This window comes from Hemicordylus capensis, chromosome 1, assembly GCF_027244095.1.
Source record: "Hemicordylus capensis ecotype Gifberg chromosome 1, rHemCap1.1.pri, whole genome shotgun sequence".
Lineage (NCBI taxonomy): Eukaryota > Metazoa > Chordata > Lepidosauria > Squamata > Cordylidae > Hemicordylus > Hemicordylus capensis.
The window spans coordinates 288,879,477-288,902,480 of record NC_069657.1 but is presented as its reverse complement, the minus strand read 5'-3'; the positions used below and the strand labels follow the sequence as shown (position 1 = coordinate 288,902,480).

General features: G+C 42.3%; 1 protein-coding gene across 1 annotated transcript in view; it reads right to left on the bottom strand.

The window, feature by feature from the left end:
- SH3YL1 (SH3 and SYLF domain containing 1) overlaps positions 1–23,004 on the bottom strand; it is a 48,811-nt gene that overhangs the window by 5,659 nt on the left and 20,148 nt on the right. The window contains exons 5-9 of the mRNA XM_053286089.1: positions 21,228–21,340; positions 18,987–19,115; positions 15,988–16,153; positions 15,519–15,579; positions 12,799–12,855 (exon numbers count right to left, since the gene is read on the bottom strand). Coding sequence (XP_053142064.1) covers positions 12,799–12,855; positions 15,519–15,579; positions 15,988–16,153; positions 18,987–19,115; positions 21,228–21,340 — 526 coding nt within the window. The remainder of the gene's footprint in view (positions 1–12,798; positions 12,856–15,518; positions 15,580–15,987; positions 16,154–18,986; positions 19,116–21,227; positions 21,341–23,004) is intronic.

Here is a 23,004-nt window from a genome sequence, read left to right as displayed (position 1 = left end):
CATGCATTTGGATGGTCACAAAATGGAACTTCTGCCCCCTTTGCTTCCAGTTTGGCATTACGTGCGAAGGTGGCCACTGAGTATTTTTACTAGTCTACCCACATCAGTCATTTGTGACTCCCACCATCTCTTGCAAAGCTTCCTTGCCGGCTTGCTTAGATAAAATGTAATATCTCCACAGGTAACTAGGAGTTGTCATATCACACCTGTGAATCTTTGGACTGGAGCTAGACTTCTTAATGATTACTTAACTCAGGGGTTCTCAAACTTGGGTCCCTCCCAGATGATGTTGGAGTACAATTCCCAGAATTCCCAGTCACAATGGCTTTTGGCAATTCTGGCTGGGGCTGAAGGGAGTTTTACTCCAATAATACCTGGGGGCCCAAGTTTGAAAAACCCTGAGTTAACCATTTCTAGCATATCCTCAGCACAGGTAGTGCAGTTCCTATTCTCCCGTCGGCCATTTTTTCACTCTGCAAGCATCTGTTTGCAACTCATCTGAATAGTGTGCCAAGTACAATGAATGCAATTCAATATTCCTGTAGCAGCACTTCATGCAGAGGGTGGTTTGTTGTTGTCTATACTTTACTTGGCTGCATTTTCGACATATGAGACTCCTAGTTCTCAGGGCATTCCAGCTACTGCTGGATTACAAGCAAGCCCTGTATTAACACAGCTAAGAAAGCTGCTCCCCAGACCCAGGAGTCATTTTTTTCCCCTGGCACACCCATCAAGTGGTATCTCTCTCTCTCTCTCTCTCATACACACACACACTTCTAAAATAAGTATTTGGATAAAGCTGCCCAACTTAACATTGCAGAGAAAGTGTACCCTTGCCTAGATCAAACCAAGCAAAACTCTCACAATCCATTGGGGAAAAGGGACTTCTGCAAGTCTAGATAGCACTGAAAACAACCAGAACATTTATTAGTTGGTTAACTTATAAGAAGGAAGCCTGTCAATATGTTATGGTTGGTTCTGTACTACAGACCAACTCAGTCAACATACTACTCTGCATATTAAGTGGGAATATTTGCCTCTCTCCCAAACAGTGGAACATTTCCCAGGCAGCCAATGCCCAATGGCTCCTATACAGAATCTCAGTATTTTCAGTACTGCATGCCACAGGACTGATACTGCAAGCCAGCTGCTGGTTAATCCTACTTCAGTTCAGTAGTGACCTACAGTAAACCCGTAATGTTGACAAATCCCAAGGCCACATTTTTCTCCCTTTCACTCTCACGGAACAGATGTTGGAAGAGATTTAAATGACCAGCAAGAACTACCTGACATTTCCATGGCTATTAATCCCATTCATATACAAAAGTATCATTTTTATTTCTGCTGTCTGTCCTGGAAAAGACTTCTAGCTTCTGTCACAACTGATCTGTTCATAATCTCCAACCGTGCTCTTCCTGCCCAAGAACAGTGGCAGCAAAATGCTGAGATTATCTCCCACAAGCTACTGATTTTCTCTTCTATCATATTAGGCAATTCTGCCTGCAACAGGACAGGACAGACTAACGCTTGCTGCCAGTTTTCAAGTTTACTTTCAAACTGTTAATATTTACCAGCCTCCTAAAAAGAGAACAAAAACCTTCAATTACAAGTTCTAGTTTGAGTTTCCAATTTCTTTAAATAAAAAAAAAAGCAGAGAGAGAAAACGAATACACTAATTTGTGTGTGTTATTTCAAGCCTCTTTTTCATTTTCCAATCACACTGCTTTCTACCACAGATATAGGCTCACATGTGAAAGGAGATACCGTGGCTACTTTTAGGAAGACAGTGCTCAGTTTTTCACTGGTATAGTATTCAAAGATATGCATCTAAAAATAACTGTGGTACACCCTTTACACAATGCATCTGCTTGTATGTGCAGACACCCTAAATGTAAAAAAAAAAATGCCATGGAGATATCTGTAGAAGCATATAGGACTGCTGGTTTCCAGCAATATGGCGAAATGAGATGTCATGGTAGGCAGCCATGTTGGTTTAATAATGTACATGCCTTCACATGTACATGCAAGAGGTGGGGTGTGTGTGCGCACGCACACAAACACTGGAGGGGATGTTAATCTCAACACTAAAAGGAACATGGAAGTCAGGAAAGCAGGCTCCTCTCCACCCCACCCCCTGCTTTCTCTTATCTCCATGCAGTCTATCCCCATCAAGATATTTGTCTGTCAGCCCAGCTCACTTCTGGCCATGGAGCTGGGGCAGAAGAAAATGTCAATCTGAGCACGGGACATTGGGGAAGATAAGGTAGGGAAAGTTAAGTTCTCCTCACCCATGTGTCTTTTCAATGTCAAAAATAAACACCCTCCATCTCTTAGTTTACAGATGAATGGCACATCAGAATCGAATGAGGCTACCACAATTCCATAAACTGTACTTGGAAATAACTAAATCTCCTTTGTAAAAACCTTGAAGGTTTGGGTCTATCATACCTCCACAACCACGTTCACTGATCTATCACAGTCCACTAATTGACATGCATATGTAGCTGACATTCTTTGTCTTCCTAGGACTGTTTCCTCAAGCTGGATGGAAAAGGGCCTAGAATTTCTCAGTGGTGCCATTAATGACTGTTGATAACAATTTTGTATGAAATATCTGCTTCAGTCAGAAAAACTGCACAATTGCCTTGAGTTAAGAATACGAAAAGGTGTGAGTTCTTAACATCTGCCAACAACTGAATAAGTTTAACTAAATGGCATTGACCGACCGGCAATAAAAACAAAGACCTCAATTTTCTAGACCAAGCAAGCACTGACCTCAATCTCTATGTCTTTGTAATCGGCTGGCTCAGCAGTAGCATGGATTTTCAAGGTCTCCCCATCTCCTGCCAAATGATCAGAATTCTACATCATGGAACTCCCCCCCGCCCCTCACTTCATGACCAGATAATCCAAAAGACGGGCAATCCGTGGGGGAAAGCTGCTTGGTTTAAATAACTGCTAAAGTGCTGTAGTAGTGTTACCTCAGCAAAGCAATCACAAAAATAGCCTTAGAAATTATTTCCAGGAATTTCCTGCTTTGCCATAGGAATTAAGACAGTTTATAATGGTAACAACAGATGGAGGAAAGCTACTAGATGGTGTTTATTTTAGCTGAAAACAAGTTACAAGCCTGCCTAGGAAGGCAGGAAAATGGAGTGCCATAAAAATAGACTATGTTGTTATAAACCCCTTTAAAAGAGGGTGGTGGGGGCGGGGAGAGAAAAGGTTTTACTTTCTAATGTTTACCAAGTTGTACATGTCATCACATAAATAAATATGGCACATTATCCCTTTGCTTAAGGATCTTCCAATACAAATATCCATTAGTCACGGCGATCTGGCTTGCTGCTTTTAGAGTTTCTAATCTGCTACAGAAATCATTACAAACATATTGCAGCCCAGCTTTTGTGCAGAAATTATTACTGCCATTGTGAATTACATGCTTGATCCGACATATATTTCTCCTTAAAAAGAAAGATATATCCTCTAAATCGTGAGCAGCCAGTCAGCAAGCATCCATCTGTTCACTTGACGTTGAACATAATTTCCATTACTGAAGAAATAAATTTCAGCTGCTTATTCCACTATAGTGTGAAGATCTTAATCTCAGAAATTTAGAACTTCTTTCCACTGTGGAAGCATTGGATTTTACCATCTACTATAATATCATCTGACGCCTCTTAGAAAAATACACTTGTGATAATGTTCCCCTTAGATCAAGACTGCACAACTTTGGCCCTTCAGCCTCTGTTGGACCAAACGTTGTGCATGTATATCACTCTATTCACCAAACATGACTATGCCAGTAGCTTCTGATTCAATTCTGGTGTTACTCTTCCATTGTGGAAGCCAATTTAGTATGGTACACTGTAACAGTAACACCTGCATTCAGGAACCAGCCACACTCGCTCCATCTAGGATCTGCAGAGTTGGGATAACACTGATCACTGCCCTGAGAACTGCTAAAGGTTTCCCAAGATAATATTTATTATTATTTTACATTTTATATCCCGCTCTTCCTCCAAGGAGCCCCGAGCGATGTACTACATACTTAAGTTTCTCCTCGCAACAACCCTGTGAAGTAGGTCAGGCTGAAAGAGAAGTGACTGGCCCAGAGTCACCCAGCAAGTATCACGGCTGAATGGGGATGGTCTCCCATTGTCTCGGGTCTCCCCGGTCCTAGTCCAGCACTCTAACTACTACACCACGTTGGCTCTTAAAATGTGTGGAGTACTTGGAAGACTCAAGTTTTATGCAAGAGTTAGCTATTATTACACAATAAGGTTGTTCACATGACCCACTTACATAAGCCTGGGAAGGCAGGCTCCTACCTGCCTCCTCGCATATGATCCTGCCACTTCCCATCCCTCTGCCGCTTGTGCACCCACTTAAGCGGTGCCATGGCAAGTGGCAGAGCTGGGATCTGGAGGAGGAAGTCCCCCAGCATCCCACAATGCACTGTATCAGGAACGGGGTGCATTGGATAATTTCCCAGCTGCCGGGTGCTCCTGCTGCCCAGCGCTGCAGGCATCCCAAGCAGCCACACAACTGGGGAGTGGAGTAGAAGAGCGTGCTTGCTCTTCTACCGCACTATTATCCCAGTTCAGAGCGCCGGGATCAGGACCAATCCTGGTGCTCCATATGACCAGCACTACCCAGGTAGGGCTGGTCATGTGACCGACCTCAATATGCTGCCAAGCAGTCTCTTCTCCATATTGTGAATTTAGTTTCTACCTGTGCCCAGGCAAACTGCTGCATGAACTAAAGCTTATACTTTGGGAACCACCTCCGTTTAGGCAAGATTATGTTTCATGCCTGGTGACAAGGAGTGGCTGACATTCTAAGGAAGCATGTGGGTAATGAGAGACTGTGGGGACGCAACTCGTGTGCAACTCCCCAGTCCCTCTACACACCTGCTGTTGTGCAAGCAGGCAGAACAACCCTGCTCTGCCCAGGCTCCAAAAGTGCTCTGGAGGAGAGAAAACACGGTGCTGGCCTCCAGCGATGTGGGCTTTAGGGCTACTCTGCTCTTGGACTCCTAGAGGAATGCGATCCCACTGGCCTGGCCTTGCCTTTGGCAAAGGCCTTGGCTTGTGGCATGTCTAAAACGTGCTGCCATCCTGACACCTCAAAAAGCTTTAGACTCATCATGCCTGAAGTGACTGCCTTGCAGCCTTGAAGGGCCATTACCCCCACAAGTGAAAGCCTCATCTGGAACCCTGGATACCCTCACCTGCCATCCATCTCCTCTTCTGCTCTCAGCCAAGGAAAGCTATAAGGTACTTCTCCTTTCTTTTCACTGCCTTCTGTTCCTCGAAGAGCCTTCATTCTCATTACCACAATCAATGTTCCATAACCAGCTGTTGTGCTGTGATCTCTAAAGCCCATCTTTTTTCTTTTTGAAGTCCCTGACTTTTAACTTTACTCTAAGGTGATGTTCCCCTATCCGAATCTGACCCAAGGTTATTCATGCTTGCTGGTTTGCTTCAAGTTCACGTGGGCTCATTCTGCGGAGTTGATAGCTGCCTGCTTCCTTGGCTAATATAGCTGGTTGCAAAAAAGAAAGGGTTCCATGAGCCTCTGAGTAATTTTTAGCTTTAAGCTAAGAATTCTCCCAGAAAACCTGAACTGGTATGCCAGAAAGAGACATGCAGCTAGGTTGCAACGAGGAACCTACAGCAACTTGCCTTTTTTAAATTTATTAATTTTATTATTATTTCTTGTTTACACAGTCAGACAGGTGTTATTGACTGGTTTGTTTTATCCAGACATCGAGTCCTTCCCAAGGACCTGGGATGGCTGGATTTTATTGTCAGTGTTGTTGCTGTTATAGATATCGTCGCAGAATATAGGCTGTTCCCAGTAAAGCTGCTTTTTGTAATTGGCTGTTGGTGATTTCTGTGGCCCCTATGGTGTTGAGGTGCTCTTCAAGGTCTTTTAGAACTGCACCCAGGGCGCCAATTACCACTGGGATGATTTGGGTCTTTTTCTGCCACAGCCTTTCAATTTCAATTTGTAGATCTTTGTATTTGGTGATTTTTTCTATTTCTTTTTCTTCTATTCTGCTATCCCCTGGTATTGCTATGTCGGTTATTTTAACTTGTTTTTCTTTCTTCTCAACTACAGTTATATCTGGTGTATTGTGTGGCAGATGTTTGTCTGTTTGTAGTCGGAAGTCCCATAATATTTTTGCATCTTCATTTTCTACCACTTTTTCAATTTTATGGTCCCACCAATTGTTGGCTACAGGTAGCTTGTATTTTTTGCAGATGTTCCAGTGTATCATCTCTGCTATCTTGTCATGCCTTTGTTTGTAGTCAGTCTGTGCGATCTTTTTACAACAGCTGATTAGGTGGTCCACTGTTTCATCTGCTTCTTTACAAAGGCGGCACTTGCTGTTTGTTGTGGATTTTTCTACTTTTGCTCTTATTGCATTTCTTCTTAGTGCCTGTTCTTGCGCAGCCAGTATTAAACCCTCTGTTTCTTTCTTCAAGTTGCCATTCTTAAGCCATTGCCAGGTCTTGGTGATGTCTGATTTTCCACTTATATTGTGCAAATATTGACCATACAGGGGCTTACTTTTCCATTTTTCTGCTCGGTTCTTGACTTGTTCTTTCTTGTAGGCCTGCTTTGTTTCATTGGTTTTGAATAGTTTCTCATTACTGACCATTTGAAGTGCATCTTCTTCACTGTCCTTTATATATTCTTCAAGGCCTCTTTTCTCCTCCTCTACTGTTTGATGGACTTGCAGCATTCCTCTTCCACCTGAGCTGCTGCGAGGGAGGTATAGCCTATCTACATCACTGCGGGGGTGCAGAGCATGGTTGATGGTCATGATTTTCCTGGTCTTACGATCTAGCGTCTCTAGCTCTGCCTGGGTCCAGTCTATTATTCCTGCAGTGTATCTGATAACAGGTATAGCCCAGGTGTTTATGGCTTGTATGGTGTTCCCGCCATTGAGGTTGGACTTGAAGATTTTTCTAACTCTCCTGATGTATTCACTTCCAATTTTACTTTTAACTTCAGTGTGTGCGATGTTATCAGCCTGAAGAATGCCCAAGTATTTGTAATGTTCTTTCTCTTCCAGGTTCTTGATCTTGCTTCCATTGGGCAGTTCTATTCCTTCTGTTTTTCTTATTTTCCCTCTGTTCATTATTAATGCAGCACACTTGTCTAGTCCAAACTCCATTGCTATATCGCTACTGAATATACGGACAGTGTTTAGCAGTGATTCAATTTTTGACTGGGAATTTCCATACAACTTCAGATCGTCCATGTACAGCAGATGGTTGATTTTACTTGATGTTTTAGATGTTTGGTATCCGAGGCCTGTTTTGTTTAGTATTTGTGAAAGTGGGGTCGTGGCGATTACCAACAACAGAGGGGATAGTGAGTCCCCTTGGAAAATGCCTCTTCTAATGCTAACCTGTCCAAGTGTCTCGCCATTGATTGTTAACTGTGTACTCCACATGCTCATTGCTTTTTAAATAAATATCTGAATGTTTTTGCTGACACCAGTTGTTTCTAAACATTTTAGTATCCATGTGTGAGGCAATGAATCGAAAGGCTTTCTTCTAGTCAATCCATGCAACTTAAATTTGTTTTTATTCTCTTGCAATTTTCTAAAATCATTTTGTCAATTAGCAGCTGGTCTTTTGTGCCTCTGGTGTTTGGGCAATTTCCTTTCTGTTCAACTGGAAGCTGTTAGTTAATAAGTGTTGCATCATTTCATCTGCTATTATTCCAGTTAATAATTTGAACATGGTTGGCAGGCAGGTTATTGGTCTATATTTACTTGGAACTGCACCTTTTGCTGGGTCTTTCATTATGAGATGAGTTTTCCCAGTTGTTAGCCATTGTTCAATATTACCACCTTGCAAAATGTGATTGAACTGTTTTGATAGTTGTTTATGAAGGCTTGTTAGGGGTTTAAGCCAGAAGCTATGCAGTTCATCGTCGCCTGGCGCAGTCCAATTTTTAATTTTCTTTGCCCTTTCACTTATTAATTCTGGTGTTATTATTAGGTCTTGCATTTGTTGGTTAGATTTTTTGACCTCTTTCATCCAGCCTGCTTTTTTATTATAATCTAATGGATTGTCCCATAATTTTCCCCAGAATTGCACTGTTTCTTCTTTATTTGGTGTTCCTATGTTTCTTGCAGTTTCTCCTTCTATGCTTTGGTAGAAACGTCTCTTTCGACTGGAATTGGAGATTCTTGCCTGTGTTGTGTAATTCTGGCTTCATATCTGCTAATCTTCTTTGACACTGCTGTTATTTGCTGCTTTATTGTTTCCAGGACTTCTCTAATTCTCCTTGAATCTAGGTGGTATTTTTGGATCAGATAGTGTTTGGTGTTTTCATTCTTCAATTTCTTGTCTTTCATATCTTTCAATTTACTAGCATCTGATCTAAGCTGGGAGATTTTATTTTCTAATCTAATCTTCCATTTAGGTGATGTCCTACTTTCTTTTTTTACAGGTCCACTGATTTTATATCCGAGCTCTTGTGTTGTTATTGTTGCTGCACTGTACATTAGTTGGTTTGTTTCTTGCAAATTATTGGTTGTTATTTCTCCAAGTGCAGCATTGACATCTTTTAATGCCTGAGCAAGTTGTTTTTTGGCAACTGTTTTTAGAGCTGGAAGTCGAACCCTGGTGGTTGTTTGGTTCATGTGCTCAGTTATTTTTTGCTTTAGTTCTTGTTGCTTTTCTTTTAAATGGCATTTGGGTTTTTGAGGTGAAGGCAAAGGGAAGGTTGCCTGGTTTTGATTTTGAAACAGTTCAGCAACAGTGGCACCCTCTATTTCCAACACCTCCTTGACCTGTGCCTGAGCAACTTCTTCAGTCGGTGGTAATTCTTCCATATCTTGAGCCTGTGTTGCTCTTTGCAGTTCTTCCAGCTCAACTCCTGTGAATACTTTATTTCTTATTATGAATCTTCTCTGGTCTGCTGGCCTTTGTTCTGTGATTTCTGTATCTGGATGCTTCTCTTTCCAAATTTGGTACATTCTTTTTAAATAACCTCTTTTAGTTGGACTAGACTTGTAATAGCAGATCATTATTTCCTTGTTGGCGTTTTTCGTATATTTTTTTCGGTTAAGCGACGTTTCTTCCAGTAACCTTGCAGTCTCCAGCCCTGGTTGCTCAACTGAAGATCCTGAGTCCTGTTGCCCACTTGCCACCAGATGTCCAGGGACTACAGCACCTGGCGCGGTCCTTGTTAACCCGGGCGACGACCAATCCGGTATAGATTTATTAAAGTTACGTCTCACCATATTGTTGATGGGAGAGGCACTCTTTGTCTGGCTCCTCTGGTGAGACCTGTCCAGTATGGTTGGACCTCTGGCATAGCACTCACCTTCCTCAGAGCACAGAAGCCCCACAACCACGCCAAGGTAGTGCCTCACTGGGGGTGGTTGTTGTTATTTTACATTTATATCCTGCTCTTCCTCCAAGGAGCCCAGAGCAGTGTACTACATACTTGAGTCTCTCCTCACAAGAACCCTGTGAAGTAGGTTAGGCTGAGAGCGAAGTGACTGGCCCAAAGTCACCCAGCTAGTTTCATGGCTGAATGGGGATTTGAACTCGGGTCTCCCCGGTCCTAGTCCAGCACTCTAACCACTACACCACGCTGCCTCCCTTTTAAAAAGTTTTATACTTTTAAACTTTGAAAATTAAATTAAATTTTTAAAACTGACTTTTTTAAAAAACGTGTTTTAATTTGTTTTGTATTGGTGTGTGTGTGTGTGTGTGTGTGTGTGTGTGTGTGTTGTGATTTCATATGTTATGTGTTTTTACTAGATGTTTTAATGCTTGTGAGCCACCCAGGGAACAATTTATTATGGGGCGGTTAACAAATAAATCCCACTAGCATTGTGGGAAGGAAGTGTTTTTAGGAGATACCAGGATACCAGTGTTTTTATGGTAGGTTATAATCATCACCTTGTATTTTGCCTGGAAACTTATTAGCAGCCAGTGTAGTTCTTTTACTATAGGAGTAATATGGTCTCTTCGAGATGACCCAGAGACCAAACTGGCTGCCGCATTGTGTACCAACTGCAGTTTCTGGACTCTACATATAAACTGTAACTGTTTTTAAATGGTTCTAAATTGTTTTTATATGATAGAGGTCTATAAAATCATGCATGGCGTGGAGAAAGTGGATAGAGAGAAATTCTTCTCCCTCTCCCATAACACTAGAACCAGGGGTCATCCCATGAAACTGATTGCCAGGAAATCTAGGACCAGCAAACAGAAGTACTTTTTCACACAACGCGTGATCCACTTGTGGAATTCTCTGCCATGAGATTTGGTAACAGCCAACAACCTGGATGGCTTTAAGAGGGCTTTGGATAATTTCATGGAGGAGAGGTCTATTGACGGCTACTAGTTGGAGGGCTCTAGGCCACCTCCAGCCTTGGAGGTGGGGTGCCTCTGGGTACCAGTTGCGGGGGAGTAACAGCAGGAGAGATGGCATACCCTCAACTCCTGCCTGTGGCTTCCAGAGGCATCTGGTGGCCACTGTGCGAAATGGGATGCTGGACTAGAGGGGCCTTGGGCCTGATTCAGCAGGGCTGTTCTTATGTTTCACATGATTCTTTGTTGTTGTGCACCACCCAGAGCTTTTGGATGGGGTGGTATTAAAACGTAATAAATAAATAAAATAAAGGCAGCCCCACATAGAGCGCACTGCAGTAGTCAAGTCTAGAGGCTACCAGCATATGTACCACTGTTCTGAGGTCATTTATCTCAAGAAACGAATGCAGCTGCTATATCAGCTGAAAATGATAGCAAGCACCTCTGGCCATGTCCTCAACCTAAGACACCAGGGAGAGGTTTGGATCCAGAAGCACTCCTAGACTGCATACCTGTTCTTTCTGGGGGAGTGTGACCTTATCTAGAACTGGCAGATCAAAATTGTCTCCAGAGTTCCCATGTGAGGTTCCTGCAGAGCAGGAAGAGGAAACAGCAGCAGTAGCAAGGAGAAAAGCTTGGGGCTTCTGGCTGTGGTAAAATTAAGAATCAGGATACCTGGATTAATTTCAGGCCTTGTACACGGGACCAGAATAGTAAAGCCTAGTACTGGGCTGACTCTTATATGAAGTCCTACCAAGCTTAAAGCCAGTACATAACACATGCTATCGCTCTTCCTGTCTCAGCCCATAGTCCACATCTAATGGGCAAAGACACAACAGTGGTCAGAAAGATCAGGGAAAGAGGGTTCCACCAATTTGTTAGCAACAGTTGCAGCATCTGGACCTGGATTTGAAAAGAGGAGACTTCCAAGTCAGAAATTATGCAACTTTCGCTACAGAATAATTAAATGGCCAGTTGTGCTGTGGTCTGCTCTACCAGTGTGGAGCCTAGCTCTTTGGGCTACATGTAAAGGGATTAACTTGCAACACTATTGAACAGAAATGACAACAGTGTGGTTGCTGAAATGGGATGACGCATCACTTTACCTGTTTAAGTCCTAGGCAGGGATGACTCACCAATGAAGCAAAGTGAGGTAATGACCTCAGGTGGCCCCTGTGCCCTGGGGCAGCAAGTACAGGTATCCCATACTGCCCAGGGTTGTTTCCTCACCTGGCTTGCCACTCGCTGCTTCCTGCCCCCACCTATTGACAGTGCCTAGACAGCTGGTTCAGTGCTAGCAGCTGAGATATGCCAACGAGTGGAGCCTGTGCCCTGATGCCAACCATGCCCTCGACACCAGTGCATCAGTATGAGGGGGAAAGCACCCTAGAGGCCAGATTAACCAGCCACTGCATCAAGAAAAGATTCACTGGCAGGCAGATCTACCAGCCCCTTGCCTAGAAGAAAGCTGACAGGTAGACCTAGCCACTTATGCTCCCATGCTTGCCTGTAGCCTACTGTTGCAAGGACAACCAGGTCTACCTGTCAGCTTTTTGGGGGGTGAGGGACTGGTAGATCTGGTCACTTGCAGACCCTCTCTCTGGCTGGTGGATAGTTGATCTGGCTTCTGATGGAAGGTGCTTGAGCCCCGATGCCCAACATGCTCCCCCAATCTTGGCACGTTGGCATCAGGGGTGAGGCCAATGCTGGGGTTGTGTGACTGGCAACATCTTGGCTTTGCTGGCACTCAAGCTGAGCCTGGTTTCCAGGCAAAATTAGACAACTTGAGAGATCCACAATCAGATCTGATATTTCTATTTTCTGGGGCCCCTTAAATTGGATCAGGTCTATAGGGCTGGGGGAACGGTTTCCTCTGTGCCATTTTCCTGAATCTAAATCACTGTCTCCCCAATCTGCATCCAAGTTCAAAGCTGCTATTTGCCTTACAGGGTATACAGGCATGCTTGCCCCAGCAGGGCATTTAGCAGCTTCATGGTGCTATTTACATTGGGGAAATAGCACATGGGGAAACATCTGTCCCCTACTGCAAGACTCCTGGGCTGTTCTTAAGAAAGGGGAGGGGGGAAGAAAGAGTCAGAAAATCCCATCACAGATCTCCCATGTCTCATCTATTGTTGGCAATACAGCTAATTGTTTGCAGAGTGATATAAAACAATGATGATGAAATCTTGGGTCAGGTTTTCATTGGAAAAAGCAAGAACTTTAAAAGCAATCCTCAACAAGAAAAAAGAGAACTGTACATACAAAAATATCAGAGGGGTAACTTCAAGTGTACCTCGGTTTTACAGCAAACCAACTGCATGAATGGAATAATAGCGCACTTTGGATTACAAGTGTCATGATTGCCTGGATTTTCTTTAAATGACTTCCTGAATTCTCAATTCCTGTTTTGAGTTTTACGAACAACAATATAAGAACTCACCCATTGCAGCAGAGTAACTGGGAAGCTCCGGGTAAAGTCTGTTTGGTGTTTTGACAGCTGAAGAAGAACAGAAGAATTCTGAACACATTGTATTAATTAACATGGCCCAATAGGTTTCATTCGAAACTGTAAAGCTATTATGACAATCCCAGAACTGCCCATAAGATGCAGGCAGAGCAAGAGAGAACTATCTTCACTGATGGACTATGAGAAAGGGGGATAAAGTTCACCAGTGCTGCAGAAGAAAGTCCAGCCCAAGCAGGCATGCTTTTGTGATGGGTTGGGCACATTCAGATCAGATCACAATCTTTAGTAGAGTCATTGACCAGAACAGGGTTGGGCACATTGCATCCCAAACGCTTAACAACTTAAAAAAGAAGAAGAGGAGAAAGAGCAAGAATGTTCTTGTGGCACATTTATTGAAGAATACACTTTCATGGTCTAGAGCAGGGTTTCTTAAACTTGGGCCCCCAGATGTTGTTGGACTACAACTCCCAGAATCCTCAGCTGCAATGGCTTTTGCTTGGGGATTCTGGGAGTTGTAGTCCAACAACATCTGGGGGCCCCCAAGGTTAAGAAACCCTGGTCTAGAGCCTACTTCATCAGAATCATCGAGTCCCATGAAAGCGTCTGCTTCAGTAAACTGGTTAGTCTTTCAAGTGCCACAAAACTCATTTTGTGGCACTTTCCGATACAAGAGACTAACACGGCTACCCCTCTGGAAACTTTTAGAGGTTACTAAAGGAAAGCCTCCAGCCCCTCTGTATTTTTAGAAACAATGAAACACTGATTGGGGGTGGGAGGCTTTCAGAATTTTGAGTGCTCCCCAAAGAGAGTCATTTTTCTCCAGCTACAAAGAGAGGCTCATTTGGATCCAACTAAAAAAAAGGAAAGCTCTTCTGGAGGAAACCTTAAATCCTAAAACAGTCTTTGTAGGATACATTAAGCTGGTTTGTAAAAACTGTACTCTAGTAGTTTTAGATTGTACATTAATGTATTCTAACACCACTGGATTGTTCCAAACCCCTGGTGCTGTAGTGTGAGCAGTAAGGCTAACACTCAAAAGTCTTCTAGCCCAATCCTAACCGTGGTCCTGAAAATTAATTATATTGTTTTAAATGGAACACAGGCCCAAGAAAATATACTTAGGATTGTAGCTTTAGTTTTAATTTATTATATGTGCCTATATTTGCATAAGAGTAAAAATAACAGGGAAAGCACACAAACAAAAGAAAGCACACACACACACACACAATTGGAGTACTAGGGCATAGGTCTGAGGGCACATGACACAGACATCTTGCTGAAGCCAAGCAGGTCTAGACCTGGGCATTACCTGGATGGGTGACCACCTGGGAACTCCAGTAAGTGGTGCTGAGCTCCATGATGGAAGGAAGGCAGGAAATGTGTAATACATAAATAAAATAAAGGCATCATGTGTGACAGAAGAGAAAAGCCTCTTCTAAAATTGTGTCTACCATCTGCAGTTTTTGTAAACACTTTGGCATTTGCTTTAATTTAAATTTTTTTATTGTTCTGTCCAATTGGAGGCACCCTTTAGTATATTATAACAGTTTAAATTGTTTAATCTATCCGATTAATCAACTAATGTTGCAGCCCCAGTGTACATTCTATCCCATTCACTTCAATGGAAGATTAAACTCTGCATATTATAGATCCACCTTTCTCCATCCCTTTATATAAATAGAACTGTGCTCATCCTATCTTTTTCCTCATTGAAATAAATAGGGAAGCCAGTGTAGGCAGAAAGCTCTATATCAGTGCTCTTAAACTTGGTCCCCAGATGTTGTTGGACTACAACGGCCATTGTGGCTGGGGGTGATGGGAGTTGTAGTCCAACATCATCTGGGGACCCAAGTTTGAGAACTCCTGCTCTATATACATATATCACCAGGGTTCTGCTGCTCCAGGAGAGAGAGCGACATGTATATGAGAAGATCACTTAATGTGTTCACATAGCGTACCAGTTTTATACTCAGAGAACAAAGTAACATGCTCATTGAAGTTTTGTAGGCCTTTTCATAAATGTAACTCAAAATTATGGATTACAAAATCTCTATGTGGGAAACTGCCTAGAGACTGATGATTAGGCAGTATATAAATGTAATACATACATTTAATTTTCACCATCTGTTAAAATAAATGTACCAATGAGTGGAACAAAACAGAACTGGAGACACATACAAATTATTAATTACATATTATTTACACATATGGTCCTCAGCATACGTGATCCCAGCAATTGCATATCTGCAGTCGGGCAATTGATACTGACCTCAATAAACGTGGGGGGAAATGATGAAAAGGGGGTTAATTTCCATGAATCTGCAGTTATGGGGTGGCCAAAAATGACCTCTGAGGTAACTTATGGCCGCTATTTAGAAGAAACGAACCATTTTGTGGCTCATTTGTGCAAAAAAAAAAGTATTTTCCATGATTAAAAAAAAGGAAAAATAGGCAAAAGTCAGCATTTTGGGGGCACTGCTGGGCAGTTGGGGATCCACAGAGCACGGTAGGGCACTCCCCCCATTTCAGCCATTTCTAGCCCTTTGGGACCAGTTTTCTGCCCTACTGCCCTGTTATCCGCAGTTTCGTTACCCACAGAAATCAGAGGGAATGGAACACCTGCGAATAACGGGGTACACACATATACATTTATTTATGTATTTATTTGGAGATGCCTGTTACATATATTGTACCTTCAGAAGGGGAGTTGTCAGGAATCCTGCGTGAAGGTCGCTTTGAGGATTGGTCATTAACCTGCGAAGAGAAAATACAACCAAAATATTCACCGGTAGCACTGCACAGAACAAGTAGTCAAAGGTTTTGAGAGAATTCAGAAGGTAGCCCCTCCACCCCCATAATGCTCTGAACAACACTGCATCCTATGGTTTTCTACAAACTGACGAATTCCTGTTCAAATGTGCAGGGGAGAGGGGTTGCCAGTCACCACTTCCTGCTGCATTCCCCCCACACCTTGCTGCATACCATTCTGTTTCAGAGGATCTCCCCCACAACATATTTCTGGGTGGTAAAGAGAGAGGGAAGAATGGCCCACCTTCCTTGCATGAATGGAAGTTCTTCTGTTTGTTGAACAACACTTTAGGATACATCCCATTGTGCCTCCCCCTCACCCCCCGGCTCAAAAGGGAACTGACTCATGCAAACCTTTTTTGGCTCGCTTGTGGCGGCTGTCCATATGGTGCTTCTCCCTTCCTGAGCTTCATATTGCAAAGTAAAAGACTCAAGAATATCATAAAGATCCTGAGCTTGAATGGGAGGAGGTATATCACCAAAAAGAATGGCACTAGCACGAATATCCCAACCATAAAACCTAGATTAAAGACAACAAGAGTTTAGTATTCTCCCCACAAGGGAAACTTACTAGCATTCAGCTGGACAAGGAATTTCATGCTGCACCCAAGCAGAATACAATTTCTAGGTTTTCAACAAGATGTAAGATTCCTTTTACAAATGGCTAATCAAGCAATTGATATAGTTGCTCAGCAGCAATATTTTATTGATAAAATACCTGGGAAATTGAGCTCCCTTTTCTTTTCAAGGTTTTTGTTTTTTTTTAAATTAAGCTATATTAATGTTTTCTTTTAATAGGCACAAAATACCAAAACAATGGTCTTAAGTGAAACCTTCAAGCATTTGTAAAAAGAAAACCCCAAAGCTTAGCTGTAACTAAGCTCACTTCAGTATTTACTGTAAATACTGAACAAATACCTGAACAGTCAGGCCGTCCGGAAATCGTTAAGAAGTTACTCATGGTCAGAAAGATCTCATTGTGCATTCTGAATACTGGAAAGTTTGGTGGGTGTGTTAGTGACTGACTGACTGACTGTGCACTAAAGCCTCAAGCTTGCGTACCATTATTTTTCTAACAGAATGCATTGCCTTGATAAGTACAGGGACTTCCTGAGCTTTCCCATGTACTAACATTGCCAAGAAAAGCTTTACACATACAATGGGGATGTGTGCACAGGACGACCACCCCAACATGACAGTAAATAGGGAGGCATGACTATATAAAGGCTGCTGTGCACCACTGAGCCAGCTAGCTCAATACTGTCTACACTGGCTGGCAGCAGTTCCCTAAAGCCTCAGGCAGGGGTCTTTCCCAGCTCGGCTCCCAAGAGAGACCAGGGATTAAACTTGGAACTTTATGCATGCAAAGCATGTGCTGCATTCTGAACTATAGCCTCTCCCAAATGCGAGGACTCCATCTGTACATCTGAGAGCCCAAAGGTCTGGATCAGGGCAACTGGTGTAATATATCCAATCCTTAGCTAGCCTATTTATTATGCTAATTAGCACTAGACACTATTTGTACAGTTTTACAGTGCTTTTGACTGTGGAAAATACATATCCATCTGATAAGCATCTGTTTCACTATGATTTCTTACATAGGTTTTGCTCCATCTAGCAAACTATATGTACCCCTACACATACTTCAATGGCAGCATGAGCTGTATATATGCAGAGTACACAAATGGTACATACCTGCAACAGTTTTTAAACTGCTGATTTGTTTTAACTTTTATATGTGTTTTAATTGTTTTATGTTAACCGCCCAGAGACGAAGATTTGGGTGGTATATAAGTTTGTTGAATGAATGAATGAATGAATGAATAAATAAATAAATAAACTTTAAAAAGACAAATAAGCGTATGCTTGGAAGCTCCAACTATGTATATGCAGCTGTAAGCAGTTTTCTACACACTAATTAAATGAATGTATGTGGTGTTAATTTGCTTTTAGACCAGAACGCAAGTTCTTATTTCCCCCACTAATCTTAATTTACTTGCAAATAAAGTAAGATTATAGAAACCCATGAAAATTTGCAACACAGAATGGTGTAAGGATACTTTTTCACATCTTTTAGAAGGAGCTAACTCCTAAAACTATGCTTACAGGAGAGATTCTACTCTCTTGGCTGGAAACATGAGAATGGCAACTCCTTCCATCCAGGGTAAAGAGCTAAAGCAAGCAGCTGTATGATTCAGGGCAACTTACTCAATTATAGCTATTATATATGTACTCTCAGTAGAAAGAATACACTCCAAAATAATTCTTTGCTCAAAGATCCAGCCTCAGACCTATCCCATGATACAATACAAAGATACTGAAAAAGATGTGCTATATTGGCTCCTCCTCTCCCAGAACTGTGTCGAATCAAAATTTCGTTATTGTGGCCAGAGACCAGCAGAGGAGAAAAAATAAACATAATTGACAGTAATTAATAAATCAAGCTGAAATAAAATCATTGATTGCCACAATCCAGAAGCTAAGAAACAGAATTTGACAACGTAAGTAACCTGAAACTTATGATCTGCTAAAAGAAATGATACATAAAAATCATCAGACTGACCCAGAAATTTCAATTAAGAAGTCAGACTATAGCGTAAATTGGAATAAAATTAACAATATAAAAGCACATGCATTATTGATCCAATTTCTTCCATACCACAAGGACACAAACGATGCACAGTGCAGATTTCACGGTATCTGCCCTCCAGGAGTGCTGAAGGGAGGGCATTAAATCATGCTCTTGTAACAGCCCAGCCATGGCTCTCCCATTGGCCTCACTTGGTGTCCTGCAAAAAGTGGGCATCTGGCTCAGATTGAACTGGAGCTCTAAATCTAAGAGTAATTGCAAAAGTAATTCTTTGGCCTTCTCCCTATTTAGCATCCACAGGGTATCCAGAGACAGGCCACAAGTAAGCATTTTGTGGACAATACATTTCTGCCAACTAGGGTGAAAATTCTCACTCAGGGTATGAGGGGCCAGCCCCACAGGAGTACAGCTGTGTCTATCAGCAGCCATTCCACCGGGCTATTATAACAATAACTGTGTGAGTTTATATATGAATTGGTACTTGGATTTGTTTTCGGCTTCCCGACCCACCATCCCACCCCCGCCCCCACAAACTCCCAGTTCTGTACTACATCCATGGTTGTAAGCCTGCAAACAACTCCTGAGCGGATCTTCAATTTGTGTGCGGAACCTAGAAAATGCTAGGTGCTTTGTAAATAATATTCATTTCCCTGTTAATTTTGTACCACTCAGTATAAGAACTTGAGAATTCCTTAAACTGAAATACTTGTTTACAACAGGGAATAATTTTGAACAGAAGAGTCTGATGTGTCCAACAACTTACTTGCTGTTTGTTTCCTTTCTTTCAATTAAACAACTTCCTTCTAAAGAAACTCCTGCAAATAATCCTCGAGATTTGCAATAGGTATAGACAGCAGCAGAGCTTCTCAAGGCTACATCACCTTCTAGATTTCTAGAGTGGGGAGAAAACAAAGGCATTGCTATGAGTTGTCAATTTTAATATCTTGTGATCATTTTCACATTTCACCATTACCTTGCACACTTTCAGCCTCCTTTCCAAAAGGAAGACAACTTATGATTTCACCGTGTCTCTCCCTGTGTCTCTGTAATAACTTGTGCATTTACAGTTATACACAAACCCAATTCAAAGAACTGGGAAGCTGACAGGAAGCTTTTGGCCAATCTGGCTTGTTGGTCCATGATGGCAGCCATTCAAAGCACAGACAACATCCCTTTGAAACCCATATGTGTCCCCTGCTAACTGAGTAAAGAGGCACTTTTTAAAGTGGTGATTCTCTTTATTTAGAAGGGAGAGAGCACAATTGGCCCTCTCCACCCCCAGCACAGCATCCCTCCAGTGGCTGTTGCTGATGTCTATCTTATGTTTCTTTTTTCGATTGTGAGCTCTTTGGAGACAGTGAGCCATTTTATTTATGTATTTATATCTATGCAAACCACTTTGGGAACTTTTTGTTGAAAAGCAGCATATAAGTATTGGTCATAATATTCATCATATAAGCGGACAGTCAGATACAAGCCAAATTCACAGGGCATCTTAGATAAGAGTTACCATGTGAAAAGAAGCAGAAAGCTGGCTCCACTGGTTCAACTGAGAAATACATTTTTTTTTTAAAAAAAACCCACAAGTATGCATATGCAAGTCTACATTTTTCTGAACTAGGCTGGCAGAAAAGATAACAGATTATGTGCTATATTGCACCAGTATGTTGCAAGTTATTTGCATACAAGTAGTCTGACAAGGAACTTTAGGGGTTCCTTAATAAATCTAAGCCCATATGAAACAACCTAGTTCTTTTTAAAAAGTGCCCTCTGCTTTCCCGTGGAAATGAAGGGAAAGGAGACCTTAAATGGGGGTGGGATGGGGAAATAGCACTGCTACCTAGAGACTGCATCTCACTATTTTTTCTAGATCCTTCAGAAACTAGGGATGTGCACTAACTAAGGTTCTTGCACTGGTTTGACACCACAGGGAGGGGAGTGGTGAGCAGGATCTTTAGGAACAAGGAGAGCAGGTCCTTACCAGCTCTCCATCACCCTGTTCTCCATCAACACATGCAGCTTCCTGCTGCGGCAGCGATTCTCTCAAGAACCCATGCACGGCGCTGGCATGGACATGGTGTCCATGCATGCACAGGTGCCATCTGCATGATCAGCATCATGTTACTGACCATGCAAATGGCGCCCATGCATGTGTGGACGCCATGTACGTGTTGGCACTGTGTGCGGGTTCTTAGGACCATCGCCACTGCAAAAGGAAGCCTGCATCTCCTCTCCTCTTTTTTTTTTTTTTTGGCCAATCTGGTCTCCTCTTTTTTTTTTTTTTAAATGTCCCGCTCGCCACTCCCCTCCCTGTGGCGTCAAATCAGTGCATGAACCTCGGTTCATGTACATCTCTAGCAGAAACCTCAAGAAACTGGGGTAATGTGTGCCTTTCAATTCTCCTTTGCTAGAACTAAAGGTAGAAACAAATGCATTAACAATGCTTAGTCTCTGCATATTGTTTCAAGTGTTCACAGTGCTACACATGTATTATATTGTTGTTATCCTTATAACAGCTCTGTTAAGATAAGTATTATTGCGCATTATTAAGCCAGACACACAAAGTGGGTTGAAAGCAGCACTGGTAAGTTGGCTAGCCATCACTGATAGCCAGATCTGACCTATGGGTTGCCAGAGGGCCAGATGTCTTATACCACTCTCATTTTTAGCATGAGTACCAGTGCTCTTCAAAACAATTCACAGGGAACACCAGAAAAGCAGAGAAGAGGTTAGACTAAGCTTCTTCTCCCCAACATGACAAATTTCCACAGGCAGGAGTTCTTGACACAGAGAAACAGTCAAATGAGACAGACACATACATATATTGTGTGATGCGGTACAAGTCCCAGAAGGACTCTTACATGCTTTGTCTCGATTCAAGATCAATTATCATAGCAGGCCCAACATGATAATTTTCAGTTTATTGCAAACAAAACAGACAGGAGCGCTGGCTATAGAAAAGCCTTCAACAGCTCTGATCCTTTAGTGTTTCAGCGATACTCACCTCCCCATGGGCCCAATTGCTACTGTAAAATTGCCTCCTAGGGTAAGATTGCCACCTTTTGCAAAAGCTTCCACTGCTCTTTCGTGGTTCATTATTATTACAAGGTCCGATACCTGGGGTGTGGGGAAGAATGAAAAGTGTGTTTGTGGGGCGGGACCCCTTATGTGTTAACTATTTCCAGAAAATCATCAAACTGATATTAAAAGTTGTTTCATCTGCCTACAAGCTGGAAAGAGAGAAAAGCTCACACCAGTTTGCAGGTACGTCTGCACACAACTTTAAATGTTAAGCACCTGTTTTCTTCAGAAGAGACCTTGATCATTCAAGAGAGTAAAGAAAGTTAAGTGTCCGTCATCTCAGGATACCTAATCTCAGGATAGCACAGGATATCCTGATCTCTGACTAATCCCAGGATAATGTGAACAAGCCTTATTTAAATATTGGAATACATGTGTTCATTCGGAACACAACCCACTGATACCTTCGCTTGCGTTGGCATGGCCAAAATTCAATTAAGTATGCAGTTTTCAAACAAAGACTCAGAAATGAAGCATTTGTTCTGAGCAAAGGAGAGGCAACCTGAGTGAGTCTGAAGGAGCTATATAAAGAAAGAAATTTGCAGCGGGGGTGGGATCTGAAATATAATTTTTTAAAAAGACGAAACAGGCTTGGAGAGAGGAGAATACTGGATTGAGAAATCTCTTCCCACAAACTTGTTGGAAATCTCATTATTTAGACTATCGAGATTGGGAAAACTCACATACATCACATGGGGGAGAGAGCGCAACAGGCCCTGACATATAGCTTATTAGTTGTACTGTGTCTGTGTCTTCATTCTGTCACCGGCTGCATATGTATTTGAGAAGGTCATGGAGATGGTCCTTAATAAGGTATGATGGAAGCTTGAGTGAGAACATTGGTTTGCCAAGTCCTGTCTCTTGTACAGCACCAGCGTGGTTCCTTGATTCTGTCTGTTCACACTTTCCAAAACTTTGCTCTCCAATTTGACAGCAATGGCTGCCCTCTTGCATGGCGCCCTCTTCTCCTGCTTCCAAACTGAAGGATGCAATGATGAGTGACAAAGAATGGCAGCAAATTGCAGAGTGGCACGACAGCACCACCTCCCCTGACTTAATTAACTAGATTCCATGTGTGATTCTGACACCTGTTTGGACAGGGATCAGTTTGCAGATGTGTACAAATTGATTCAGGTGACACAGCCGTCTCTGCTATCATCCAGAGGATTCAGTCAACCATCACAAGAATGCAGCTCCTTGCTTTCTCCATTTTAAAACTTTATATGTTTTGTTCAGTTTTCTCTGGGGAGTAACTCTCAAATAAAGCATAACAGCTGGCTTAACAACCAAGTACTAAATAGCCATCAAGCTACTTCAGCTCTCATTTGTAAATACACTTTACATATACAGGGCAGGATTTATAGAGTTCAGTCCCATGCTAGAATTCCAGCTTAACTAGTATAACAGGTTTGCTAAAATACAGCAAACTTTAAGGTCATAAGTCAGCCAATGACTTCTAGAAGTTTCCAGCAGTTATAATACTTAGTATACAGAAGATGCATGTAAGTACAAGACCATTTTAAACAGGACCGTCACCCTGATTCTTGCCAATTAAAAGCAAATCTGCACATCAAAAAACTTGGGGGGTGGGGACGGGGGGTGTTTGATAAATATCACAGTTTTGATAATAGTTTATGGATGTTTGTGGTCAGCAGGCATCACCTCAGAAAGAGGCATTTCTGTCCTTTGTCACACTGGAG